General features: G+C 40.9%; 1 protein-coding gene across 7 annotated transcripts in view; it reads right to left on the bottom strand.

Moving 5' to 3' along the window:
- PFKFB1 (6-phosphofructo-2-kinase/fructose-2,6-biphosphatase 1) overlaps nt 1-24,805 on the bottom strand; it is a 113,272-nt gene that overhangs the window by 26,715 nt on the left and 61,752 nt on the right. For 3 of the 7 annotated variants that reach the window (XM_019436667.2, XM_019436668.2, XM_019436665.2), the window contains 8 exons: nt 18,940-19,065; nt 14,413-14,506; nt 13,516-13,582; nt 12,553-12,627; nt 11,986-12,042; nt 9,197-9,318; nt 5,163-5,370; nt 2,387-2,533 (listed from right to left, as the gene is read on the bottom strand). In XM_019436667.2, the coding sequence (XP_019292212.1) occupies nt 2,387-2,533; nt 5,163-5,370; nt 9,197-9,318; nt 11,986-12,042; nt 12,553-12,627; nt 13,516-13,582; nt 14,413-14,506; nt 18,940-19,065 (896 nt within the window). Of the gene's footprint in view, nt 1-2,386; nt 2,534-5,162; nt 5,371-9,196; nt 9,319-11,985; nt 12,043-12,552; nt 12,628-13,515; nt 13,583-14,412; nt 14,507-18,939; nt 19,066-19,723; nt 19,974-24,805 lie in introns of those variants that run through there. The other 4 variants (XM_019436663.2, XM_019436664.2, XM_053891573.1 and 1 more) reach the window with 2 other exon arrangements.

Genomic DNA, 24,805 nt, shown 5'->3' with positions numbered 1-24,805 from the left:
CCATTAGGGGTGAAGTTTGCCCCTGACACAGCTCACAAACAGCTGTGCAGTGTCAAACTTCTCCATCGACACTGTCCATGGGAGAAAGCATACCCTAATGGATACACAAGGTCCTTCCAGATTGGTTTTGACTTTCTATTCTGACACATACCTGGAGCCTTTTTCCTGTGGAAATGGTGGAAATGGCCACTGACTTAAAAAAAAAATTAATGTTTATTTATTTTTGAGAGAAAGAAAGAGAGCACTAGCAGGGGAGGGGCAGAGAGAGAGGGAGACAGAATCCGAAGCAGCTCTAAGCTCAGAGCTGTCAGCACAGAATCTGATGCTGGGCTGGACCTCACAACCTGAACCACGAAATCATGACCTGAGCTGAAGTCGGGCACTGAACCGACTGAGCCAACCAAGTGCCCTATGGCCACTGACTTCCTATTGACTTAAGGCAAATTGCCTACCTCTCAGAATTTTATTTTCCTCTACTGAAAAATGAGGAGAATTACAGCTACCTCACAAATGTGTTTTGAATATTAGAGATAAAATATATAAAAGAGATGAGCACAGAATGTACAAGTCTCATTTTAAAGACTCAATCAGTAGTACTAATTGTTAATATATTATTGATCACAGAAAATAAACCAGAAACTTAAGCATTATTTTAAATTCTTACTTCTTCCTTACCCCTCTCCCATAGCCAGTTTCTAAGATTCTATCTGCTAAATTTCTCTAAAATCCATCCCTTTTTCTTTCCTGTCTCCACTGTTACAATCTTAGCAGATCTACACACACACACACACACACACACACACACAACCTTTTTTAATTATTATGATTTCTCCTGACATATCATTCCTGATCTTCTCTACCTGGCTCACTGTTAATTAACTCTTAGCTAGGTATCACTTCTTCCAGGCAGATCCTGTGTGGCTCAGATGCCCTGCCCTGACATCTGTGCATAGATGGTCTAGCCTATAGCACACATGCTGTTTTGTATTCCTCTGTTTTTTTTTAAATCAACACTGTTTAGACTGAAAACTCAGTGAAGACAAGAATCAATCTCTGTCTCCAACACCACCCCAGAGCCTGAAACAAAGTAGGTACCCAATAAATGTTTACACCACATATACACCAGAAACAAGTAGTGACTGATCTCTTTATATATTTGCTTGAATGTATTTTACAGCAAATATATGTGATTTGTAGAGCAATACTATATATTCTTTTTCTAAATATGCATATCTCTGTACATCTATATCTAAGTACATATGTATGTATGTATACACACATATACCTCCCTGTATTTATAGAAGTGTATCTACCAGGCAAGCAAGTTAACCTACCTACATGCAAGTTATCTATGTTTGTGGTAAAGCTTTTACTTTAAGGCCTAACAATCATAACCTATGGGATGCTACCTGATGTCAGTATACCTATAGTGCAGATGAGATAATGGGGAGGAAAAAATGCCTTCTTAAAGAGCTCATGGGAAAACCTGACCCTGAAGAGAGATTGCCATGTCAAGAGAGTCAGATGAAGTTTTTCTTTGATCTATCTTCAATGCCACTACTCTAGTCCCTCATACCTTCACCTCTTGCCTGGACTAATGCAGCCATCTCCATACTAATCTACATGCTTATTCTTGCCCTCTTCCCACCTAGTTTCCACACATGACCAGAATGGTCTCTTATTTATTTATTTATTTATTTATTTATTTATTTATTTATTTATCAAGTATCATTAACACACAGTATTATATTGGTTTTAGGTGTATAATATTCAAAAATTCAACAATTGAATATAGAATATTCAACAACTCTATACATTTCTCAATGCTCATGAAGATAAGTGTACTCTTAATACTCTTTATCTATTTCACTCATCTGCCCACCCACCTCCCCTCTGGTAACCATCAATTTGTTCTATTTAAGAGTCTGTTTTCAGTTTATCTCTTTTTTTCTTTGTTCATTTGTTTATTAAATTCCACAATTTATTGAAATAACATGGTATTACCTTTTTTTTAAAAAATGTGAATTACATTCATGCCACTCTTCCTTGACTTAGACTACATCATTGGCTTCCCATTTTTAAAGCAGTATCCAAATCCCTGAACATTAATTACAAAACTCTATGAGCTGCCTTCCTTTCCAACCTCATCTCCCTTGTACTTCCTTTGTTACAACACTTGTCACAGAAAATGCAATGTCTTATTTATGGCCTGCCTTTGAGCTCCATGAGGACAGAGAACATGTCTGTTCTGGCCTTCAATGGATCCCCCAACACACAGAACAGTGTATGGAACATGGCTGGTTGTTAAGCAGCAGAAGCAATCCAGGGGATAATCCCAGAATCAGGTCCTATAAATCACCAGGAAATCCATCCCCTTCCATCTTACCGCATCAATTTCGTTCAGGGCCTTCCACTGCTCATAAGGAACACCCAGGGCCTCAGCTGTCTGGATAGTCCTCTTCATGTGGCTGGTCCACACCTTCAGGGAGCTGATGCCCTGGGACTGAATGAAATTGGCCAGGGCATAAGCATACTAGGAGGTGGGGATGCAGAGAAGGAGGAGGGGAGAAAGAGAGAGATGAAAGAAGACAGAGTAGCTGTAAGAATAAACTCAGATCTACCACAAATGGTGAAATAATAATGAACAAGAAAGTATAATTTAAAATTTTCCAATTTATAAACAAGGATATGACAAGGATTAAGGGAATAGAAAAGGGTATGTGTGCTTATGTGTGTATATGTTTATATGTGTGTGTGTTCATTGATGCTTATTAAACCCCCTACTTGATTGTTCATTCAAATAGCCCAACTCTGGCATTTCTGGAGCCTAGGACAAGAGTACAAATGAAGGCAGTCCACAGTCAACCTCTCTTCTATTCCCATTTCTGCCTCCATCCTGCACTTGTAGATGCCTTGAGTACATGTTTGTACATGACAAAGTTCTGTCCACATCCTATCTTCACTGATTCCCATGATCCACAAACAGTGACCCCTTGGCTATCCCTTTGCCTAGGGGTAAACACTACTGTGACATGGTCTGCTCTCAGGTGAACAGACTCTGGGATAGGCCCATACAGACATGGAAAAAAGACTCCAGTACAGAAGGACAGGAGATTCTGGGTTCTGGATACTCACAGTGTGGTCTAGAATTAGGGGATATTGGATTTGGGGAACATTTCTTTTTGACCATGGGGGTCTCAGTATTCAGCTTCTAAGGGCATTCAAACATCCATAGTGTGTGTGGTCATGTGTGGGTATCAGGATGTCCTGTTCTCAAGACACAAGTCCAGTGAGGGAAATGATGACAGCACTGAGAGGAACCAGGAAGAGCTGTGGGACCCCAAATGATCAAGTGATTCACTCTTCTTCTGCATTTAGGCATGTTATTAGTCACAGAGGGTGTGTGAGGAATATCAACACAAATGCAAAAATCTATATACATATGCATATGTACAAATATAGGCATTGTGTACACACATTCTAATTATGGATGTGAGTCAGCAGTGTTCTCTGGTGGAAAAAGCCTCGTAGCTCCTGCCTGTAAGATGCAAACAGCATTAACTCATCAGCCTGATTCTATGAGTGTCATGTTAGATAGTGAACAAGGAGCACACAGAATGCTCCCTGACACACACAAGGTGACAGACTCTGTGATTTATTATGGATGACAGTCAATGGTAAAGTGCTTTGTAAACTGTTATGATTCACTGTTCCCATAAGCATAAGGTTGGTGCCAGGCATGTGCATGTATATGCACATGTTTGTGTGCAAAGGTGATATGCATGGTGGAGGTGGCATGTGTCCAAAATGGGCATTGTGCTGTGTAAGTAGGGAATTAGCTGGGCAGGGCAATAGCTGGCCCCAGCCAAAAGACTCTGGTTGCAGGTGGTGCCATGTGGCAGGGGTGGGTGATGCCACCAATACCCTCTATTCAGCTCTAAGGAGTGAGAGGGGTAGGAGTCAGAGGTCTGAGTCTACCTCAATGGGAGGCTGCCAGTCTGAAGGTAACAGAAAAGGAGTCATGGGCCTTCCAGTGCAGTGCCTTGCCTAGGACACCACCACCTCTGCAGTGGAGAATGCTGAGGGGCAGGCAGGAAAGCATGGTTTCAAGTCCTGGCTCTCTCTTCTACTGGCTGCATGACCTGGGACTGCTCTTTGCTCCTCCTTGGGCCTTAGCTTCATCAGGTTTCATAAACCATTAATGGTAATGCCCACCCCACAGAGCTGTTGTGAAGATTAAATGAGGCTCATAGCAGATGGTGCTGTGACTGTACACAGGTACCCAATAAAAGATAGTGCTCCCTCCCTCCTGCACCTCATTTCCCATTTGTCTTACCCAAGCCATCCTCCCAGCAAGAACAATAGCTGTGTTAACAAGCCCAGGCACAGGGCCAGACACTAAGGCAAACATGTGTCTTTATTTTATTTTATACCCATAATGTACAGGTTTACTATGCTTGGCTGGAGAGAAGAGACTAATGCCACAGAGTCAGAGATGAGCCAGGACTGGGAGATATGGGGCCCAGGGCACAGTGACCTGCCTGGGAGGGCAGGGGAGGACAGGGGAGGGTTTCCTGGACCAAACCATGGAGCAGGAGCTATACCTTGGAAAGGGGTGGGGGATGGAGGGCAGGAAAAGAGCTGTAACTGGTGGGGGACAAGTTCTGACAGTGAAATAACCTGTAATGGGGGCTGGGGGCTGTGGCATCAGCCCTAAGTAAGGGAGGAGAAGATGAATTCAAGGATCCAGGGAAGCTGTCTGTGCAAGTGATGATGACCAGATGACAGAGGAGGGCAGGCTAGGTGGGAGAAATTGTACAAGCAAAGGCACAGAGTTGTGAGAAAGATGAGAGGACAAGTCAGGCAGGAGTGAAGTGTTCTCACTGTAATGGGGCTGGAGGTGCAGCCAGATCTGAGCAGGCCTTAAGTGCCAGGACCAAGTTATCAGACTTGCAGATGCTGTTGATACATGGAAGCCATTCAAGGTTGGGACAACACTGAGTGGATGATGGAGTGGAAGAGTGGCTGTGACCAAAAACTGCTTTTACTCTGCCACTGAGTCTCCCTCCCATCCTCAGGGCCCAGCCAGTGGCCACACCACCCACCCATGGCCCACCTGGGCCAGATCAGTCAATGCCTTGGATACATGGGGCCCTTCCTACCTGCTTGCCCCGAGCTGAGAGGCCAGAGTCACCTCCAATGCGGCCTCTGAGGTTGAGTTCACTCTCACCATGCCGGCATAGGTAGATGGAGCGGGGTGTGACGTGGATGTTCATGAGATAGTAGACTGTGCGGCTCTGGATGTGGTCTTGCACTCGGTTCACCATGTAGCGTGTGCCCACATCGAAGATCTTGATGTAGGAGAGGTGGCTGGGCCAGCCCAAGCAGGAGCAAGCAGCTCAGGGGATGACAGTGGAGAGGTTGATCCCAAGACAAAGCCCCAACCACACACCCTGCTTTCAAGCTTCCTGTACAATGAAGCTTTCACTTAACTTTTTCCTCTAACAAAATGCCATGCCTTGCCCTGTTCTAGGTACACATTCTAGAGACTAGGCTCTTGGCCACCCCAAAGAGCTCACTGCCTGCTACCATCTCCCTCTGTCTCCTTTCCTCAGTTTCATCTTAATACAGGATATCTCCTAACATTATTTTTTTACACTCCAGGCATCTGGGCTCTCTTCTCTGTGGTTCACACTCTTGACATACTCAGAGAAAAGCAGTAGTCCTCTGTGTCCCTGGCTGCCTTCCACATCTCACTGGCAGCTCCTCAATTGTCCATTCACTCTTTTAAATCTCAAGCTGACCTCTGCATCTCTATTATTTAAGCCTCTGATATGATATATTGTATTTGACATTCTACAAGTAGCTACCAGATTGTGTCTGGGTGCACTTGTGTCTGTGTATATGTCTCTCTCTTCACTCAGAAAGGGAAAAGGATTGGGATTTCTCTCCCCATCTGTCATGCAGTCAACAAACACACCCTCTTCTGTTCTAAGCATTGTGCTTGAGGTGGTGACTCAGCATCTGCCCTTTGGGAGCTCTTAGGCTAGTCAAGAACACACACTTGGAAACGCATCATCAATGCTCAACACCCCTTCCATAAACAGTCATTTACTCATAGGTGTGCCAAGTATTGGGGTATGGGGATGCAGAGGCTCTCCACAACATTAGTGGGAATCTTGTGGTCCTTGCTTCAAGCCTCTTTTTTATCCCCTCAATTCTCTGTTCTAGGCATGAACTAATAACTACACACAGAGTGATAATCAAACTATTCAACAACCTGTCTGCAGAGAAGCTGGGAATGGGCAACACTGACTAATCAGAATACTAGAACCATGGAGTAAGTCTTCTGAGGACCCTGACAAACCAGGTATGAATCCTTTAGTTGCTGGACTATAAGGAGGTAAGATCCCTGGGAAGAGGTGAGGAAGGTTGCAGCAATGGGGTGACACACCAGCAACCCTGGGTACACACTAACAAAACCAAGTAAATAGAAATAGCTGCACTACCCCAAATCATGTAAAGCAGTGGCTGAGGGGTTTGGTTTCAGAAAGCCTCTCCTCTGATTTTCCTAGAGAAGGCCTTTTTTAGCTGCTCATTAAGCATGAGCTTAATCATGCCCATCCCTGTCATCTATGTCCAATGGTTCCCAAAGGACACTTGCACTTGCTGAGAATTTTCTTTTGTGCATTTTCTTTTGTCCCACTCCCTGGGGACTTCAAACTACATGAATCATTATAATCATCCTAGGACTCAGAGATTATTAGCTTCATTTTATAGGAGAGGAAACTAAACACAGAAAGAGGAAGTGATTTGCCTAAGGTTAACCTCTCCAACTATCTTGTCTAGGATCTCAGAACCTAGGGGTAGAAAATATCTGGTGTAGCTTTTTTGCCTAATTACTGACTGTTCCTGAAACTAGGTCCTGGGTGGCTCTAGGAGAACTTCCTATTTGCTCAGTTTAGTCTGACATTCCAGGTGCCTTCAAGCATTGGCCCCACTTGGCCTGACATCATGGTCCCATGACCTCATCCATGCCATGATTTCTCTGTTTCAATCTAGCTTTCATGCTTTTGCTGGAATATTCTCTGCACCCTCTACTTTCATTCAGATTTAACTAGGCCATTCCAAAATGCTGTTCTCTTTGCTTGAAAAGGCATTCTTTGCCTGCTTTCCAAAGCTGAGCTCCTGTGCAACCATCCTTCAAAGCCAGCACATTCACTCTCTCTAAGTTTTCGTTGAGTCTAGGATCATGTGAAGTCATTTAGAGGTGTTTCCCACCAAAAGTATTATATTAGTTAATGCCCACCTCTACCATGTGTAATGTAAAGTAAAAATTATAAACTGTATGATAATATGATAAGGTCCTATGAAATTCTGTTTTTTTTCCATCTTGATCACATTGATGCTGGTTTGGAATTAAAATATAAAAAAGCTTTCCAGATTTTTTTGTTATTTTTGGTAGCCTCCACCCTTCTGGTACCCCAAACATGTGTCTTTTCTACTTATACTAGGTAAACCTGCTCTTTCAGATTTTTTCCAAACTGTGCTGGGTCTTCCCCTCTGTGTTCTTCTAGCCCACTTGGTTTATCATTTCCACAATTCTGATCAACTGCACATTGTGTATCATCTTCTCCAACCAAGCGGGTATTTTGTCAAAGCAGGGACAGCCCTTTCCTCTTTGGATTCCTGGGGCACAGGTTTGGTTGGACCCTGATGCATGGGCTGTAAATGTCTGTTGATGTAAAAATGATTAAATAAAACCAACCTTCAGAATCTGTCACCTTCAGGCCCAAACTGATTAATAAAACACTAACTGAACACCTGCAGGAGTCTAGGCTGAAGGCTAGGGGCTTTCTTAATGCCATTATTTCACTTTAACTCCCCTTCTTCAAGCTTCTTTCACCACATGGTGCTAGCCTATATGGTGCATTTATGGACACTTGAAAAAGTTACACTGTCATCAGGGCAGAAACAGCCTCACTCCAGCACACATGCTTGGGGGAAAAAAGAAAGTGTGCCCTTGACCTGGTTGTCCTTGTACAGTGAACAATTTTTACAATTGTACATAAAGGTCTTGCTCCTTGCACTGAGTGTCTAAGCCTGATGTGACACTTCTTTATGATTAAGGAATATGGGAGGGGGAGAACCAGTCTGGAAGTTTGAAGATAAGGGTTTGAATAAATATTCTAGTGACTCATTATGTGGCCTCAGGTAAGTCCTTTCCCTGCTCTGGGTCTCAGTTTACCCACCTAAGGACTGAGGCAGTAACAATTCTTGCCTCATAAGACTTTGGCTGGGCAAAGCAGTAAGGCTGCTCTTTAAACTTCCTAAGGTTTGAATGACTATTTGAAGCCTCCTTATACTTCTCACTTGGAGTCCAAAGGATATGGATGACCAGAGTCTCTGATCATCACAGCCCATTTTGAAGAGTAGGATTCTGGTAATATCCTGGTACACATTCCCTGTACTACCAGATAACATCTTTCTAATTTTTAGCTGGCATTATGAATGAGAGTTTCATATTTTTTATGTATCTTCCCATATGTCAAGTCATGATGGAAGCTACCTGAGGATAGAAACCACCTCTCTTACCATTATTTATACCCCCTATGTACACCACAGCCCAAAAGGGCAAAATACTTATTGACTGAAAAGGTACGTGGGTTTTGTGAAAAGAGATATGAGTAGGAGACAAAATATATTGTTAGAATCTGAATTCTATCCCCTGATTTGTGCCAGAAGCTTGAACAATTTCCTCTTCTTGAAAATTTATGAACATAAGATCTATTTTGGCTTCCTTTATAGGGGTGGTGAGGGTATTTGATGAAACAAAGAAGGTGAACATATTTGGAAACTTAAGTGTCACCCATGTGTGAGCAATAATTTTGAAAAAATAATAGCAAAAACCATAGGAGGGGGGCATTTGTTACCAGAGATCAGCATCCTGATCTATCCATATCGTTCAGGAAGGCACTACTTTAACACTTCAACGGACGTTTTACATATCAAGGAATCACCACCTCAGATAATTAGAACTTGGAGGGTTCTTGAAGACAAATCATCAAATCTAGCTCCCTGATTTTACAGATAGAGAGGTTGATGCCCAGAGAGGGAAGTTATTTTCCCAAGTCCTAAAGGACATCACAATAGGGTTAAGGATCCAGTCCTGGGCTTTAGGGTTCTGGGTTCTTACCTGTCCAGTTCATCATCCAAAGGTTGGTAGTTGATCTCATAGCACTCAATTCTCTTTAGAAAGTCTTCCAGAACCTTTTCCCGGTCACAGTCTATGTAATCAGGGCTTCCAAGTTTTACTTGCTAAGAAAAGGTAGAATAGAGGAACTATGAAAGACAGAGACTCAAACAGTGCCCTTTGGAAGTGCCCTTAGAAATCATTGAGTACAACATCCTTCATAACAAAAATGAGGAAATTGAGACTTGGACAAAGGGTCTTGCTCAAGTTTACAAAGTCAGTCATTTGAAGAAAATTTGGACTGTGTAACTCCTCATTTCTTATCTCTATGTGATTAAACAAGGCCTGTTATATTGTACTCAGTTCCAGAGAACACACTGTTTAAGAGGAACACTTAAAAGAGGAGCAGAAATTGTGATGTGAGAAATGGATGAAGAGGGACAGAAGATTTTGGCCAAGGTTCATAATGGCTTACATGCGTTGAGTGTTTAATGAGAGAACATAGCATGTTGGCTTTAAATTTCTGAAGGATTCACATCTCTTAATCCCCCAATGCCTATCTTCTCCATCTACATTTACTATCTCAGTGAATGGCACTATAATCCACTCAGTTACCTGAACGTAAAAGGAATATAGGAGTCATCCTTGATGTGTCTTCATCCCCCACCTCTCAGTAGGCTGTATCTTCATCCCCCATCGTCTTCACTTTATCTTCTAAATATCCTTCCTATTGATTTCCATTCTCTTTTGCCTGGATGCTTACTCTAGCTTTTGGCTAATTACTCTTGTCTACAGTCTTGTTACTTCTGATGTATTCCTCAAACTAGTAGCCAGAAAGATATTTTTTAACACGCACATCTGACCATGGCATTTCCCTGCTTAAAACTGTGCACTATTTCCTTATATCTTTTAGGGAACAGTATGAACTATTTCACTGGGTGACCCATTTGTCATAATTGAGCCCCAAATTATTTTTTCATCTTATCTCCCAATTCTCTCTCATTGCTTTGCTCTAGCTAACTTAAACTACTTATAGTTCCCTGGAGATACCATAATTAATATATGCTGTTCCCTTATGTCCAATTCTTCACCTGCCAAATTCCTATGCATTCTTTAAGATTCAGGTCAGCTATTGCTTTCTTTGAGAATTCTTCCCTGATATACCTCTATCCTTCCCATGCAAGGTTAGTTTCTCAACAATGTTCTCCCACAGCCTCCTTTATTTCTTCATCTCAGCACTGATCTTATAGTTATGTCTATAAACTTGCCGCTATCTCTCATTAGACTGTGAGCTCAAGGTCAGGACTCTCCTCTATGTCTCTAATACTCAGAATAGTTCAGTTCAGTTGTATAGATTCAATTCGTGTTGAATCAGTAAATGGGTAGAAGGGTGGATGAAGAAGAAAGGGATTGTAGATGGTCTATGCTCCAAGAAGCAAAAATAGGACCAATCAGTGAAAATTTCAGGGAGGCATATTTCAGCTTCAACTGACTGAATTTGATGAAGGCAATGAGTCTCTTGTCACTGGAGGTATGAAAAGAAAATATAGGCAAACATTTAGCTGAAATTACAAGTATCTGAGGGAGGGTTGAAGGGGGTGACCTTTAAGGTCTCTTCTGTCCCCAAAATCCAGTAATTTCATGAAATAGGGGAAAACAAAATGTGGTGGGCAATCCAGTTCTAGGCTATGGGCCTAGAATCTAAAGGCAGTTCTTAATGCAATTGTGAATGGGATCAGTTTCTTTATTTCTCTTTATGTTGCTTCATTATTGGTGTATAAAAATGCAACCGATTTCTGTACATTAATTTTGTACCCTGTGACTTTGCTGAATTCAGGTATCAGTTCTAGCAGTCTTTTGTTGGTGTCTGTTGGGTTTTCCATGTTGTCTGCGAAAAGTGAAAGTTTGACTTCGTCTTTGCCAATTTTGGTGCCTTAACAGAAGACCACGGGGGAGGGGAAGGGGAAAGAAAAAGTTACAGAGAGGGAGGGAGGCAAACCATAAGAGACTCTTAAGGAGTGAGAACAAACTAAGGGTTGACGGGGGGTGGGGGAGAGGAGAAAGTGGGTCATGGGCATGGAGGTGGGCACTTGTTATGATCAGCACTAGGTGTTGTATAGAAACCAATTTGACAGTGTATTATATTTAAAAAAATAAAAGCAGATATATTCCTGATACAAGCCTGAGCTCCAGTCCCAGTTCTACCTCTTTCTAGTTGTATGAATCCTTGACATGTCGCCTATCTTGGAACCTCTATTTTTCTCTCTCCAACAATGAAATGATTCCTAACATGTAGGTTTTTTGTCACAAATCAGTAAGAGTCAAGCTTGGTGCCTAGTGCATGTTAAGGACTTTATATTACATTGGCTTCTTTTTAAAAGTTTATTCATTTATTTTGAGAGAGAGAAAGACAGAGAGGAAGAGAGAGAGAGAGAGGGAGAGAGAGAGAGAGGGAGAGAGAGAGAGAGAGAGAAAGAGAGAGAATCCCAAGCAGGCTCTACACTGCCAGCACAGGGACCCATGTAGGGTTCAAACTCACAAACCATGAGATCATGACCTGAGCTGAAATAAAGAGTTGGACGCTTAACCAACTGAGCCACCCAGGCACCCCACATTGGCTTCTTTAAATTTCTTAGGATCATTGTAGGCAAGGATGGCCAGGGAATACTTCCTATAGGAAGTAGAATAGAGAACCTCAGAGAAGAATACCACCTTTAACCTAATAGAGGTATTTTTATACATTATCCAAGCCAGAGGAAAAGTAAGGAGGAAAGGTAACAGGTGTTCCTTACCCTGATGTTTTCTGCAATGATGCCAGGGTCATTACAGATGGACTCAATGAAAAAGACCTATAAGAGAAAAAGAAGAGAGATTTCTGGCAGAGAATTATGTTTGGTATGGCCAAACGTAGCTTGACTTCTTCTTGGTGGCTCTGAGTCATATCTAGAGGCATCTCTGACAACATAATTTCATTCGGTGGTGCTTTCCATGATTCTGAGTTTTATGAGGCATATTGACTCTAAACTGAATAGCCCTAGATTAATTTTTATGTTTTTACTGGTTTTTAGTTCTTATATATTCTTATATATCCACTATAAGTGGCTGTCTTCCCTCCTTCTTCATTTCCACCCCCCACAGTGTCAGCAGCCTGTCAGCAATTATCTTCCATTGCCTAATGTAACACCTCTTCTTTCTTATTCTGTTTCTTTGCTTCTGTGATATGAAAAACCATATAACCAAATTAAAATGTTGAGCCTGATTTGTAGCTGATTTGGCATCTTGGAGTTCTCTGGTTTGCCTTTCTTTTGAGTTTGTACTAGATAAGTAGGCCTTAGATAAGAGTGGGAATGTAACTATACCTTGTAACCATGTTCTTTCGCAAACTGCAGAATTAGTGACCGTCGTTCTCTAGTAGTGTTGGTGGCATCAAAAACCTAGAGGCAAATGATGAGATTGATTTACTCTGAATATAGTGCTGAAAGAACACCTACTCCTTGACTATCCTTGTGCTAAGTGGAGGACTTCCAGGGTGAGATAGAACTTGAACTGAGTTTTGAAGGATAGGAATGATTTGGAGTTGACTTATGCCGATTTCTCAAGCATTCATTGAGCCTTTGTTGTCTGTCCAGAAATGTAGCAGACTTTAGGTATAAATAAGAGGAGAATTGTAAATTTTTATTAAGGTCATTTTATAGGTAAAATAGCTGAGGCTTAGATGAAATATTTGCCTTGATCAAGGCCACCAAGAGTTGCTGACAGAGCAAAGCTAGAATAGATTTTTTCAACTCCTAGTTGAAGCTTCTTCCTTCCCCAACACTTTGGAGCTCTTCAAGAACAGGAAACTCTTTACCCTCAGCACTTTAGATGGGACCATTTGAGGATTTATTCCCCTTTTAGATTTCACAAATCTTATGCCCAGGGTCTATGGGATTAAATTGAATAGATATTTAGGTAAATCTCTAGAACTAAGAAATATTTGTATGGTACTCTTAAACTCTAGTGTAGTCTTACTGAATTCTTGGAGGTAGAGTGGTAAAGCATAGTGGTTAAAGGTATAGATTTTAGAGCTATACAACCTGAATTCTAGTTTTGGCTTTGCTGCAAACACGCTATGCCACCTTGGAAAATTATTTAATCTCTGTGTCATTCTTCTGTGCTATACCATGGAGTATAACAACAATGCCTGCCTCTTGGAAGAAGGCAGAATTAAATTAATATTTGCAAATTACTTAGAATAATGTGTGTAACATAGTAAATGTTCAATACATATTAGCTGTCATTCATACCAGCAGAAACTTTAGGAAAAATGCAAATTTCTTTACCGCAACATGACCTTCCTCACGGCTGAGATAGTTATGGACATCCTTCAGGGCTGCCAGGGCACACTGCCTGAAAAAGATGGAAAAAGAAACAGAGACAATCACTATCCCCAAGATGAGTTCCTCTGTATTTTTCTCCATTATCTTTTACACCATCTGTAAGATGTTCCACATTATTCATCTATGAAACATCTACACAGGGTATCCTATGTTCTAGGCACTATGAAGAGCACAGACAGGCCACACAGTTGAGTGGCTCTGTGTGCACATCTTAGGGGCAGGGATAAAGTGGAATACCCAGGAAAAGTAGACTAATGACAGATGTCATAATATTAAAAGATCTATCCCTTGAACTGACAGACCTCAAGTAGAACTGGTCCTTAAACCCAAGAAGAGTTCGGGTATATGGTCTGTGAAGTAGAAGGCATTCCTGGAATGGGTACAAGCACAGGTATGATGGTGGCAATGTATTTATGTCTTTGGCAAGAATCTATCTAGTGATTACTCTTTGATGGGTTATATTATAAGGACATGGATCAATGTATGAGTACTGGAAGTGCTCAGTGTCTTGTAGAGGAGAGAGACCTTGAGGTTGAATAGATAGGGTTGGAAAGACTGGAATGGACCAAGCTATTGAGACTTTTAAATGTTAGGCTTAGAATTTTCCACTCTCTCTTGTAAGGAGTAGGGGATTATTTGTTCCTAAGTTCTTAAGTAGGGGATGGTTACGACCAGAGACAGACTTTGGGTAGGCTAATGGAAGGGCTTTCCCAACCACCCTTTGAGAGTCTAGAAGACCTCCTTACTAACCTAAATTGCTCTCCCCCATGTCCCCATCATCTGAAAAAAGCCCTCCTTCAGCCATTGGCAGTACTGATCTCTAAAATGTTAGTCACTTACTTCCTGATAAGTAGGGCCTCCATGTTGTCTGGAAGGAAGAATTCATAGTTCTTGTAGCTCACTGCCTCTCGTCGGTACTGGCCTAAATTAAACACTGAAAGCAGGGAAACCTGGTGAAGAGGTTGGAAAGAATCTAGTGGAATAAAATATGTCCTTTCTAGTATGGATTTCAAAAATAGAAGATATGATTTAGATATAGGGAATATGTTTATAAAGGTTCAAATTATGGCTACCAGATTACTTATTCCTCACACATAAGAATTATGATCCCATTTTACAAATGAAGAAACTGAAATTCAGAGATAGGAAGTAACTTTCACAGTTAGTAAGTGGAGAGCTTGGATTCAAAACCAGGTCTGTTTGGCTCCAAAACTAGTCACTTTCCATTATTCTATTTTATTAGAAACCCCAACCCTTTCAATGCCTTACTCTATTGGAAAGGTAAGGAAACAAATCCAGTGAGTAAAATCAATCATAAAGGATAAAATAGTGAGTCACCAGGTAGCAGAACTAGACTGGGCCTCCTGAATCCTAGTCTAATGTTATTACATTTTCCTGTATAATGACAGAGAATCCGAATTTTTTGCCCTCTCTAAGCCATACTTTGTCATCAGTAATAGTGAAAAACCTGAGAGAAGGTAAGGAAAGGAAGAGAAAGAGTATAAAAGGCTAATGCAATATTTCATTCCCCCATTAAATAAATACTTTCTGATGCACACTCTATAAAGCAGGACATGAGTTCAGAAGTCTCCAAGATAGACCAAATATGCATGATGGGGCCCCAAGGAGGTCACAATCCAGCAGGTAAGACAGACAGTAAACCAGTAAATGTAGAGTTCCCATCCAGTTTGTTAAATTCTCTGACAGACCCATGGAAAATAATAAGGGGGATGGACAGATTAATTAAACTTGGGTAAATCTGAGATTGTTTCTTGTAGAAAGCAGCATTTGAACCAGCCCTTTTAGGAAGGAAGGCCTTTTATAGGCAGCCATGGAGAGTGGAAGCGGGTAACAGACATTCCACGTAGAGGAACACCATAAGCAAAAGTATGACATTGGCATAAGGCAGAACATGTTTGGGGTATGTTAAGTCATTCTCTATGACTGAAGACTGAGAGACTGGTAGGGGAGGATTGTGGAGTGCCTTGAACAATAAGCTAAAAGGCTTGGTCTGAAACTTGCAGGCCAAGAAGACTCTTTGAGGCTGTAAGTATGATAAGCTTTGTGCTTTGAAACATGACTCTGAGGGCTTCTGTGAGAATGGACTGGACTGGAGCAGATGAAAAACATGTGCATTAGAGCAGAGATCCATCCACCACCATCTCATGTACCCCTAACATCCAACAGAGGTTCCTTGGAGCCTCCAGTTCTCCACCAGAACCGTTCTTTCTCTCCACTTCTGCCAATATTCTACTCCTCCCACAGGACCAAGCTTAAATATACCCTATCTGGAAGCTTTCACTGCCTTCCAGTTGATGATTTCTCTGTGAACACCTTAGTACCCTGCTGTAAGATTCTTTATGTGACACGAGGTATTGAGGTATTCGTATGCATCCCAGACAAATAGAAAACTCTTCAAGGGTAGGGCATGAATCTCATTCATTTTTGCATCTTTTAATGCCTACCATGGGTTTTGGCACATAAAAAATAGACATTGGAAAACCCTTCACCAGTGAATTAGAGAAATTGCATAAAGGGAAAGGAAAAGCAACAGAAAGAAAGGAAGAGAATTGAAGAGAGAGAGGGAAGGAGGGAGATAAATAAGGTGCTGGGATGGATAAGAGAAAGGAGAGGAAGAGGATGGAGAAAAAGAAAGTATAAGACCAATGTGGGATTCTTTTCTCTTCCCATCAGTAGAACCAAGTATCAGACCTGCACAGTGAGTATCAGGCTTTGGAATCAACCGGATGTGGGTTCATTTCCTGGTTCTGTCACTCATTGGCCATGTGCCTCTAGACAAGGCACTTAACTTCTTGGGCATTAATTTCATCAACTGTGAAATGATGATATTTTTTGAGGAACCTCCACATTGTTTTCCAGAGTGCTGCACAAATTTGCATTCCCACCAACAGTGCAAGAGGGTACCCATTTCTCCACATCCTCTCCAGCATCTATAGTCTCCTGATTTGTTCATTTTAGCCACTCTGACTGGCATGAGGTGATATCTCAGTGTGGTTTTGATTTGTATTTCCCTGATGATGAGTGATGTTGAGCATCTTTTCATGTGCCTGTTGGCCATCTGGATGTCTTCTTTAGAGAAGTGATGAATGGATAAAGAAGGTGTGATTTATATATACAATGGAATACTACTTGACAATGAGAAGGAATGAAATATGGCCTTTTGTAGCAACGTGGATGGAACTGGAGAGTATTATGCTAACTGAAATAAGTCATACAGAGAAAGGCAGATACCATGTTTTCACTATTATGTGGATCCTGAGAAATTTAACAGAAGACCATGGGGGAGGAGAAGGGGGAAAAAAGTTACATAGAGGGAAGGAGGCAAACCATAGGAGTCTCTTGAAAACTGAGAATAAACTAAGGGTTGATGGGGGGGTAGGAGGGAGGGGAAAGTGGGTGATGGGCATTGAGGAGGGCACCTGTTGGGATGATCACTGGGTGTTGTATAGAAACCAATTTGACAATAAATTTCATATTAAAAAAAAGAAATGATGATAATACTAGTTTCTCTTTGATGGGCAGTTTAGAACTTAAGAATAGATGTTAGTACTTTGAAGACAGACATCCTCTTATTTTTATTTGTTTGCCCAACATCCAGCAAAGGCTTTGCCACAGCTGTATGCTCAATGAATAATTAATGATTGAATGAATAAATAAATTCCCAAGAACTCTTGGCCGCACTGGGGAGCGGTGCTCCATTTCACAAGAGTCTAAGTACTTGCTTAGTGTACCAGAAAAGGAGGGACATGGTCCCAGAAAAAAATTTCAGGTAAGTTGATATTCTTTAAAAGCTTCAATATAGTCATCAGGGATAAATTAAAAAAATGTTGGTAGACTTTCTTACCTTTACTGTTTTTATTCTGAATTGCATATGATGCGGAGGCACCCTATCTCGTAGTGTTTAGAGCCTCTAAATGTTTTAATCTGGTCATACTTGGGAGATAAATGAATATGACCTAGTACCCTGACCCCAGAACAGCTTCTGGGGAGAGAGACCCAGGCACACACTACAACAATACACTCTGTGATTAGTGTTGGCATAGAGGGGGCTGTAGGAAGGGTTCGTATGGGAGCTCAGAGAAGCACAGTCTTCGGGGGCAAAAAGGAATCAAATAAGAATGAAGATACAGGGTGGGAGATAGAGAAATCAAATGGAAAATAGGAGAGAGCAATTACCAAATAAGAGGTAGTACGCAGAAAAGAGACCACACTGAGGAGAATGGAAAGTTGAAAGTAAGGAGTGAGGGAGGAGGTTGACAGGCAGAGAAGGAGACCCCTCTGGAGGTGGAAAAAGACAGGACCACTTCCAGCTGGGGAGGAGAAGCTGACAGGCTCAGACCTAAGGAGAGGCTTGGAGAGAGAGTGGACGCCTTCTGGACTCCAGAGCACAAGGTGAGCTAAGGTGCCCAGCTTTAGTTGAGACTCTGTAGAGACCTGTGGGCTGTGGCTTTAGTGTGCTTGACTCTGAAATCCCTAAGGCTTGAAGAAAATATCTTAAGATTTTGAATAAATGGTAATGCTAATCAAAATAGTAATGTTGTTGTTGTAATAACAGTAATGGTAATAAAAAGTAGTTTATTAATAATAGGGATGTTTGTGGGGAAATAGGTTCTACTTACATAAATGGGTTAGAAAAAAAGCTTAGGGCAGAAATCCACCACCATGGGGCAAAAGTGCCTGAGGTTACCTAGCAAGATATTGAAATGGGATCAGGAGTAACTTCTTATATAACTGCAGGAAATTACTTTCCATCTGACACCAATATACTATTGTATTTTGATCACAAACTCCACTTGCTCACCCCCACCCTTTGCTTCTTACACAAGTTAATGATTACTATCTGATTATTTCTTCACGTTCACCATGTTTGTAAGATCTTGTTTTCTTCACGTTCACCATGTGGGTAATATTTTTGAGCTCAATAAATACAGAGATGAAACCCCTGTTTGGGGCTCTTGTCTCCTCCTGAACATTAGCCTCTCTCGGATTGCATGTCCATTCTCTTGCTGGACAAGAGAACTCCAGACTCATAGTGTGCAACAGTTGTTTTAAAGTCTTGCAAAACTAGAGTTCCCTGAGAATAGACATTTAATCTTACTAGTTTTCCTGTGCCTAGTACCTAGAATACAGTTTAGGCACAGAGCATGTGCTCATGAAATTATAAAACTTATAAAAGTGTAATGCTAGTGGTGGTAGTAGTAGTAGTAGCAGCAGCAGTCATCCTAAGACTGGTAATGTTTTGAGGCATTCCTAGTACTGAAGTAATGTCTTTTCTGACATGCTACCTTACTTTCTTCAGTCAGTAGCCTGTAGGGAGCTGTAGAACAAAGGGTGTCACAGACATACCTTTAGTTGGTGTTCCTATCCAGTTGAGATATCGCGTGAGCTTCATGGAGATGTAGGTCTTTCCTCGAGCTGGTAAGCCAACCATGATCACCATTGTGGGGGAATTGGTAAACTGGGGTACTGATGCTGGAAGATAAGCAGAGCCTTAAAAGCTTATCCCCAGGCTCCCATGATCTACTGGTATCAGCTCAGAGACACAGAATTGGAAAATTATCTTTCCTACCATTATAACAGCAACAACAATGACAAATACCTGAAAATTTTCTAACTGACTTATGAATTCATCAAAAACTGCTGCAAACAGGAATCTGATAGGCCAAAATGGTGGAGAAGAAGGGGGATCCATATTTCCCACATCTCTCAAACAAAGAAGTGCTGAAGCCAAAACTTTGAACCCCAGGAGTCTGGGAGGAAAAGAGGTTGAATCTACCAGGAAGAAAATGAGACAACTTGAGAAAAGATAGGTGGGTGATTGCGAACTGGGGGAGATAAAATGGGCCAAGTAAGCATGGAGGGGAGGGATCAAAGGGAAGAGAAAGGGAGAGACAAAGGGAAGAGAAAGAACAGGTGGGGAAGTGTAGGATAAGAGAAAAATCTCGGACTGAGACTGAGAGGGATCCTGTCACTAACTGTGGAACTTTCTTCGGCCTGGGGCAGGCTCCCTGTTCGTGCACTTGGGGATGAGGGGAGCAAGCCCTGGGTTGTGTGGTAGATCAGGGGTGCAGTCTGCAGTAGGAGAAAGCGGCTCCCTCTCTGGAGTGTGGTGGGACAGAACAAAGCCTACCTGCGTCCGCCACCCCCAGGCTTGGCGGCAAGGTCAGCGGTGCAGTCCGCAGCAGGAAATGGCGGTCCTCCCTGAAGTGCAGTGGCACAAAGAAAGCCAGCCAGGACCACATATCAAACCATACAGAGAGGCTCTTCCCCAGTACCAGAGCACACAGAACAGATCTGTGAATCCTAGCCAGGTTCCCGGGCAGGGGAGTTGGTGGAGTGGGAAGGATTGCCCCATCTGCTCCCATAGCACAGTGAGGACAACTCGAAAGAAGTCCAGTGGGTCATGGAGAAAAGACTGGGGTGTCGCCATCCCCCCCATCAACCACCAAGGCAGGGCCTGAGGGATCAGTCCTAGGGCCCATAGTGGAGATGGGACCAGCCTACACCAAACTATGCCCCTCTGTGTCTGGTAACTGCGTTTCTGCTGGAACCAGATAGATGCTGTGCAACCAGAGAGCTCCATCATCCAGACCAGTGATGATGCATAGCCTAGATTAATTCCAGGAAAATTCTTGTTATTTAGATATATTCTCCCTTCCTATATCTTCCTTAATCTAGGCTTATAACTCTGATTGTTGGTTTAAGCAGATGTATTTAATCCATTTCCCTGATACATGTTCTACATCTCCTTCAGTACTTTCCTCTCCCTCTCTTGAGGATAATCAAGCCATATAGTTTCTATGTCAGTAACTTTACCTTCATTTTTTTTTTTTTTTGCTGCCTCCTTCTTTATTTTCCTTTCTCTCCTTCTGGATTAAGCCGTTTAGTCTTTCTGCCCAGTCAATGTTTATTTTCTCTTTGTCCCCACTGCCTCCGTCATTTCTCTTTTTATATGTGCTCTTCCATCAGCACTGCCTCCACCCTGTTCTTTACTTGGAGTTGCTGTTTCTTCTTTTTCTTTCTTTCTTTCTTTCTTTCTTTCTTTCTTTCTTTCCTTCTTTTTTGCTTTTGGACTGTTTTTGTTTATTTGTGTGTGTGTGTGTGTGTCCATTTGTTTGTTTTATTTGTCTGTGTGTTTGCAAGTCTCTGTTTCCTCTTAGTTTGTTTGTTTTCCTTTCCAGGGCTACTTTAAGGAACAAATCAAAGCACACTTTGTGGAGTGTCTAAAATATCACTACAAGCAGAGAAATAAAATAACCAAAGTCACAACAATAGAAAGCAAGTAACACTCTCCAAAAAACACCTCCTGAAGGGCTAGGCCCTGGACAGTGTATGACACCCCTTTAATATAGTAGTGCTCGCAGGTGAAGAGCTAAAACAAGCTTTTAAAATTCATAAGGGACAAAAAAAATAGCCAAAATGATGAAATGGAAGAATTCCCCTCAAAAGAAATTCCAGGAAGAAGTGACAGTTAAAGAATTGATTAAAAAAGATGTAAACAATATAGGTGAACAAAAATTTAGAATAACAGTCATAAGATTAATTGATGGGCTTGAAAAGGGCATAGAAAACAGCAGATAATCTATTATTGAAGATATCAAGGAACTAAAAAATAGTCATGATGAATTAAAAAATGCTATAAATGAGGTGCAAAATAAACGGAGGCAGCCACAGCACAGACGGAAGAGGCAGAGGGGAGAATAGGTGAATTAGAAGCTAAAATTATGGGAAAAGAGGAAGCTGAGAAAAAGAGAGATTAGAAAAAACCAAGGATCAAGAGAGGAGAATTAGACAACTAAGTGATGCAATCAAATGGAACAATGTCTATATCATAGTAATTCCAGGAGAGACAAAAGGGCTGAAGGTATGCATGAACAAATCATAGCTGAGAGTTTCCCCAATCTAGGGAAGGAAACAGACATTGAAATCCAAGAGGCACAGAGAACTCCTTTCAGATATAACTTGAATCGATCTTCTACACAACATATCATAGTGAAACTGGCAAAATACAAGGATAAAGAGAGAATTCTCAAAGAAGCTAGGGATAAACAGGTTTTAACATACAAAGGTAGAAGCATAAGGGTAGTAGCAGACCTATCTACCCAAACTTGGCAGGCCAGAAAAGAATGGCATGAAATCTTCAATGTGATGAACAGGAAAAATATGCAGTCAAGAATCCTTTATCCAGAAGGCCTGTCATTCAGAATAGAAGAAGAGATAAAGGTTTTCACAAACAAACAAAAACTGAAGGAATTCATCACCACTAAACCAGCCCTACAAGAGATCTTAAGGAGTACTCTGAGAGTGAAATGTTCCAAGGGCCACAAAGGACCAGAGACATGAATTCAAGCATGAGCCCTACAGACAACACAATGACTCTAAATACCTATCTTTCAATAATAACACTGAGTATAAATGGACTAAATGCTCCAATCAAAAGACATGATATAAGAATGGACAAAACAAGACTCATCTTTTTGCTGTCTACAAGAGACCCATTTTATACATGAGGACATCTTCAGATTGAAAGTGAGGGGGTACCATCTATCATGCTACTGGGAATCAAAAGAAAGCTGGAGTAGCCATACTTGTATCAGACAAACTAGACTTTAAATTAAAGGCTGTAACAAGAGATAAAGAAGGGCATTATAGAATAATTACAGGGTCTATCCATCAGGAAGAGCTAACAATTATAAATGTCTATGCACCAAATATGTGAACCCCAAAATATATAAAACAATCACAAACATAAGAAGCTTTATTAATAAGAATGTGGTAATTACAGGGGAATTTAATACCACACGTATAGCAATGGAAAGATCATCTAGACACAGAATCAGTAAAGAAACAATGGTCCTGAATGATACATTGGATAAGATGGAATTGACAGATATATTTAGAACTCTACATCCCAAAGCAGCAGAATACACTTTCTTCTCCAGTGCACAATAAACATTCTCCGAGATAGATCACATACTGGGTCACAAAACATCCCTTAATAAGTATACAAGAATTGAAATTATACCATGCACACTTTCAGACCACAATGCTATGAAACTTGAAATCAACCACAGGAAAAAGTCTGGAAAACCTGCAAAAGCAGGCAGATTGAATAAAATCCTACTAAAGAATAAATGGATCAACCAGGCAATTAGAGAAGAAATTAAAAGTTTTATGGAAACAAATGAAATGAAAATACAACAATCCAAACCCGTTAGGACAGCAAAGGCAGTCCTAAGAGGAAAATACGTTGCAATCCAGGCCTATCTCAAGAAAGAATAACAATCCCAAATACAAAATCTAATAACACACCTAAAGAAAATACAAGCAGAAAAGCAAAGACACACCAAACCCCACAGAAGAAGAGAAATAATAAAGATCAGAACAGAAGTAAACAATATAGAATACCAAAAAACCCAGTAGAACATATCAATGAAACCAAGAGTTGGCTTATTGAAAAAAAATAAACAAAATTGATAAACCTCTAACCAGTCTTCTCAAAAAGAAAGAGAGGGAGGACACAAATAGATAAAATCACGAATGAAAATGGAATTATTACAACCAATCCCTCAGAAATACAAGCAACTATCAGGGATTACTATGAAAAGTTATACGCCAACAAACTGGACAACTTGGAAAAAATGGAAAAATGCCTAAAGTCCCACACATTATCGAATTCAAATGGGAAAAAATCAAAAATTTGAGCTGACACATAACTAGCAAAGAAATTGAATCAGTTATCAAAAATCTCCCAACAAGTAAGAGTCCTGGACCAGATGGCTTCCCTTGGGAATTCTACCAGACATTTAAAGCAGAGTTAATACCTATCTTTCTCAAGCTGTTCCAAAAAATAGAAAGGGAAGGAAAACTTCTGGTCTCATACTATGAAGCCAGCATTACTTTGATTCCCAAACCAAACAGAGACCCAGAAAAAAAAAAAAGGAACTACATTCCAATATCCCTGATGAATATGGATGCAAAAATTCTCAACAAGATACTAGTGGATCGATTTCAACAGCATATAAAAAGGTTTATTCACCATGGTCAAGTGGGATTCATTCCTGGGCTGCAGGGCTGGTTCAATATTTGCACATCAATCAATGTGATACATCGCATTAATAAAAGAAAAGATAAGAACCATACGGTTCTGTCAATATGCACAAAAAGAATTTGACAAAATACAGCATCCTTTGTTGATGAAAACCCCCAAGAAAGTCGGGATAGAAAGAACACACTTAAACATCATAGAAGCCATGTATGAAAGCCCACAGCTAATATCATCCTCAATGGGAAAAAACTGAGAGCTTTCCCCCTGAGATCAGCTAAACGACAGAGATGTCCACTATCACCACTGTTGTTTAACATAGTGTTGGAAGTCCTAGCATCAGCAATCAGACAACAAAATGAAATAAAAGGCATAAAAATAGGTAAAGATAAAGTCAAACATTCATTTTTTACAGACGACATGATACCCTACATGGAAAACCCGAAAGACTCCACCAAAAGTCTGCTAGAACTGATACATGAATTCAAGAAAGTCTCAGGGTACAAAATCAGTGTACAGAAATTGGTTGCATTTTTATACCTCAATATGAGCAACAGAAAGAGTAATAAAGAAACTTATCCCATTCACAAATTGCACCAAGAACCTTAAAATATCTAGGAATAAACCTAACCAAAATGTGAAAGATCTATGTATGCTGAAAACTATAGAAAGCTTATTAAGGAAATTGAAGAAGATACAAAGAAATGGAAAAATATTCCATGCTCATGGATTGGAAGCATAAATGTTAAAATGTCAATACTGCCCAAAGCAATCTACACATTCAATGCAATCCCAATCAAAATTTCACCAGCATTCTTCTGAAAGCTAGAATGAACAATCCTAAAATTTTTATGGAACCAAAAAAGACCCTAAATCCCCAACGTAATATTGAAGAAGAAGACCAAAGCGGGAGGCATCACAATCCCAGCCTTTAGCCTCTACTACAAAGCTGTAATGATGAAGACAGTATGGTATTGGCAGAAAACAGACACATAGACCAATGGAATAGAATAGGGACCCCAGAATTGGACCCACAAATGCAAGGCCAACATGCATGCCATTTGACAAAGCAGGAGAGAGTATCCAATGGAAAAAAGACAGTCTCTTTACCAAATGGTGCTGGGAGAACTGGACAGAAACATGCAGAAGAATGAAACCAGACCACTT

The sequence above is a fragment of the Panthera pardus genome, unplaced genomic scaffold (genome assembly GCF_024362965.1).
Source record: "Panthera pardus isolate Hobbes unplaced genomic scaffold, ASM2436296v1 HiC_scaffold_27, whole genome shotgun sequence".
Lineage (NCBI taxonomy): Eukaryota > Metazoa > Chordata > Mammalia > Carnivora > Felidae > Panthera > Panthera pardus.
Note: the sequence above shows the minus strand (reverse complement) of the source record. Positions and strands in the feature narration are given on the sequence as shown.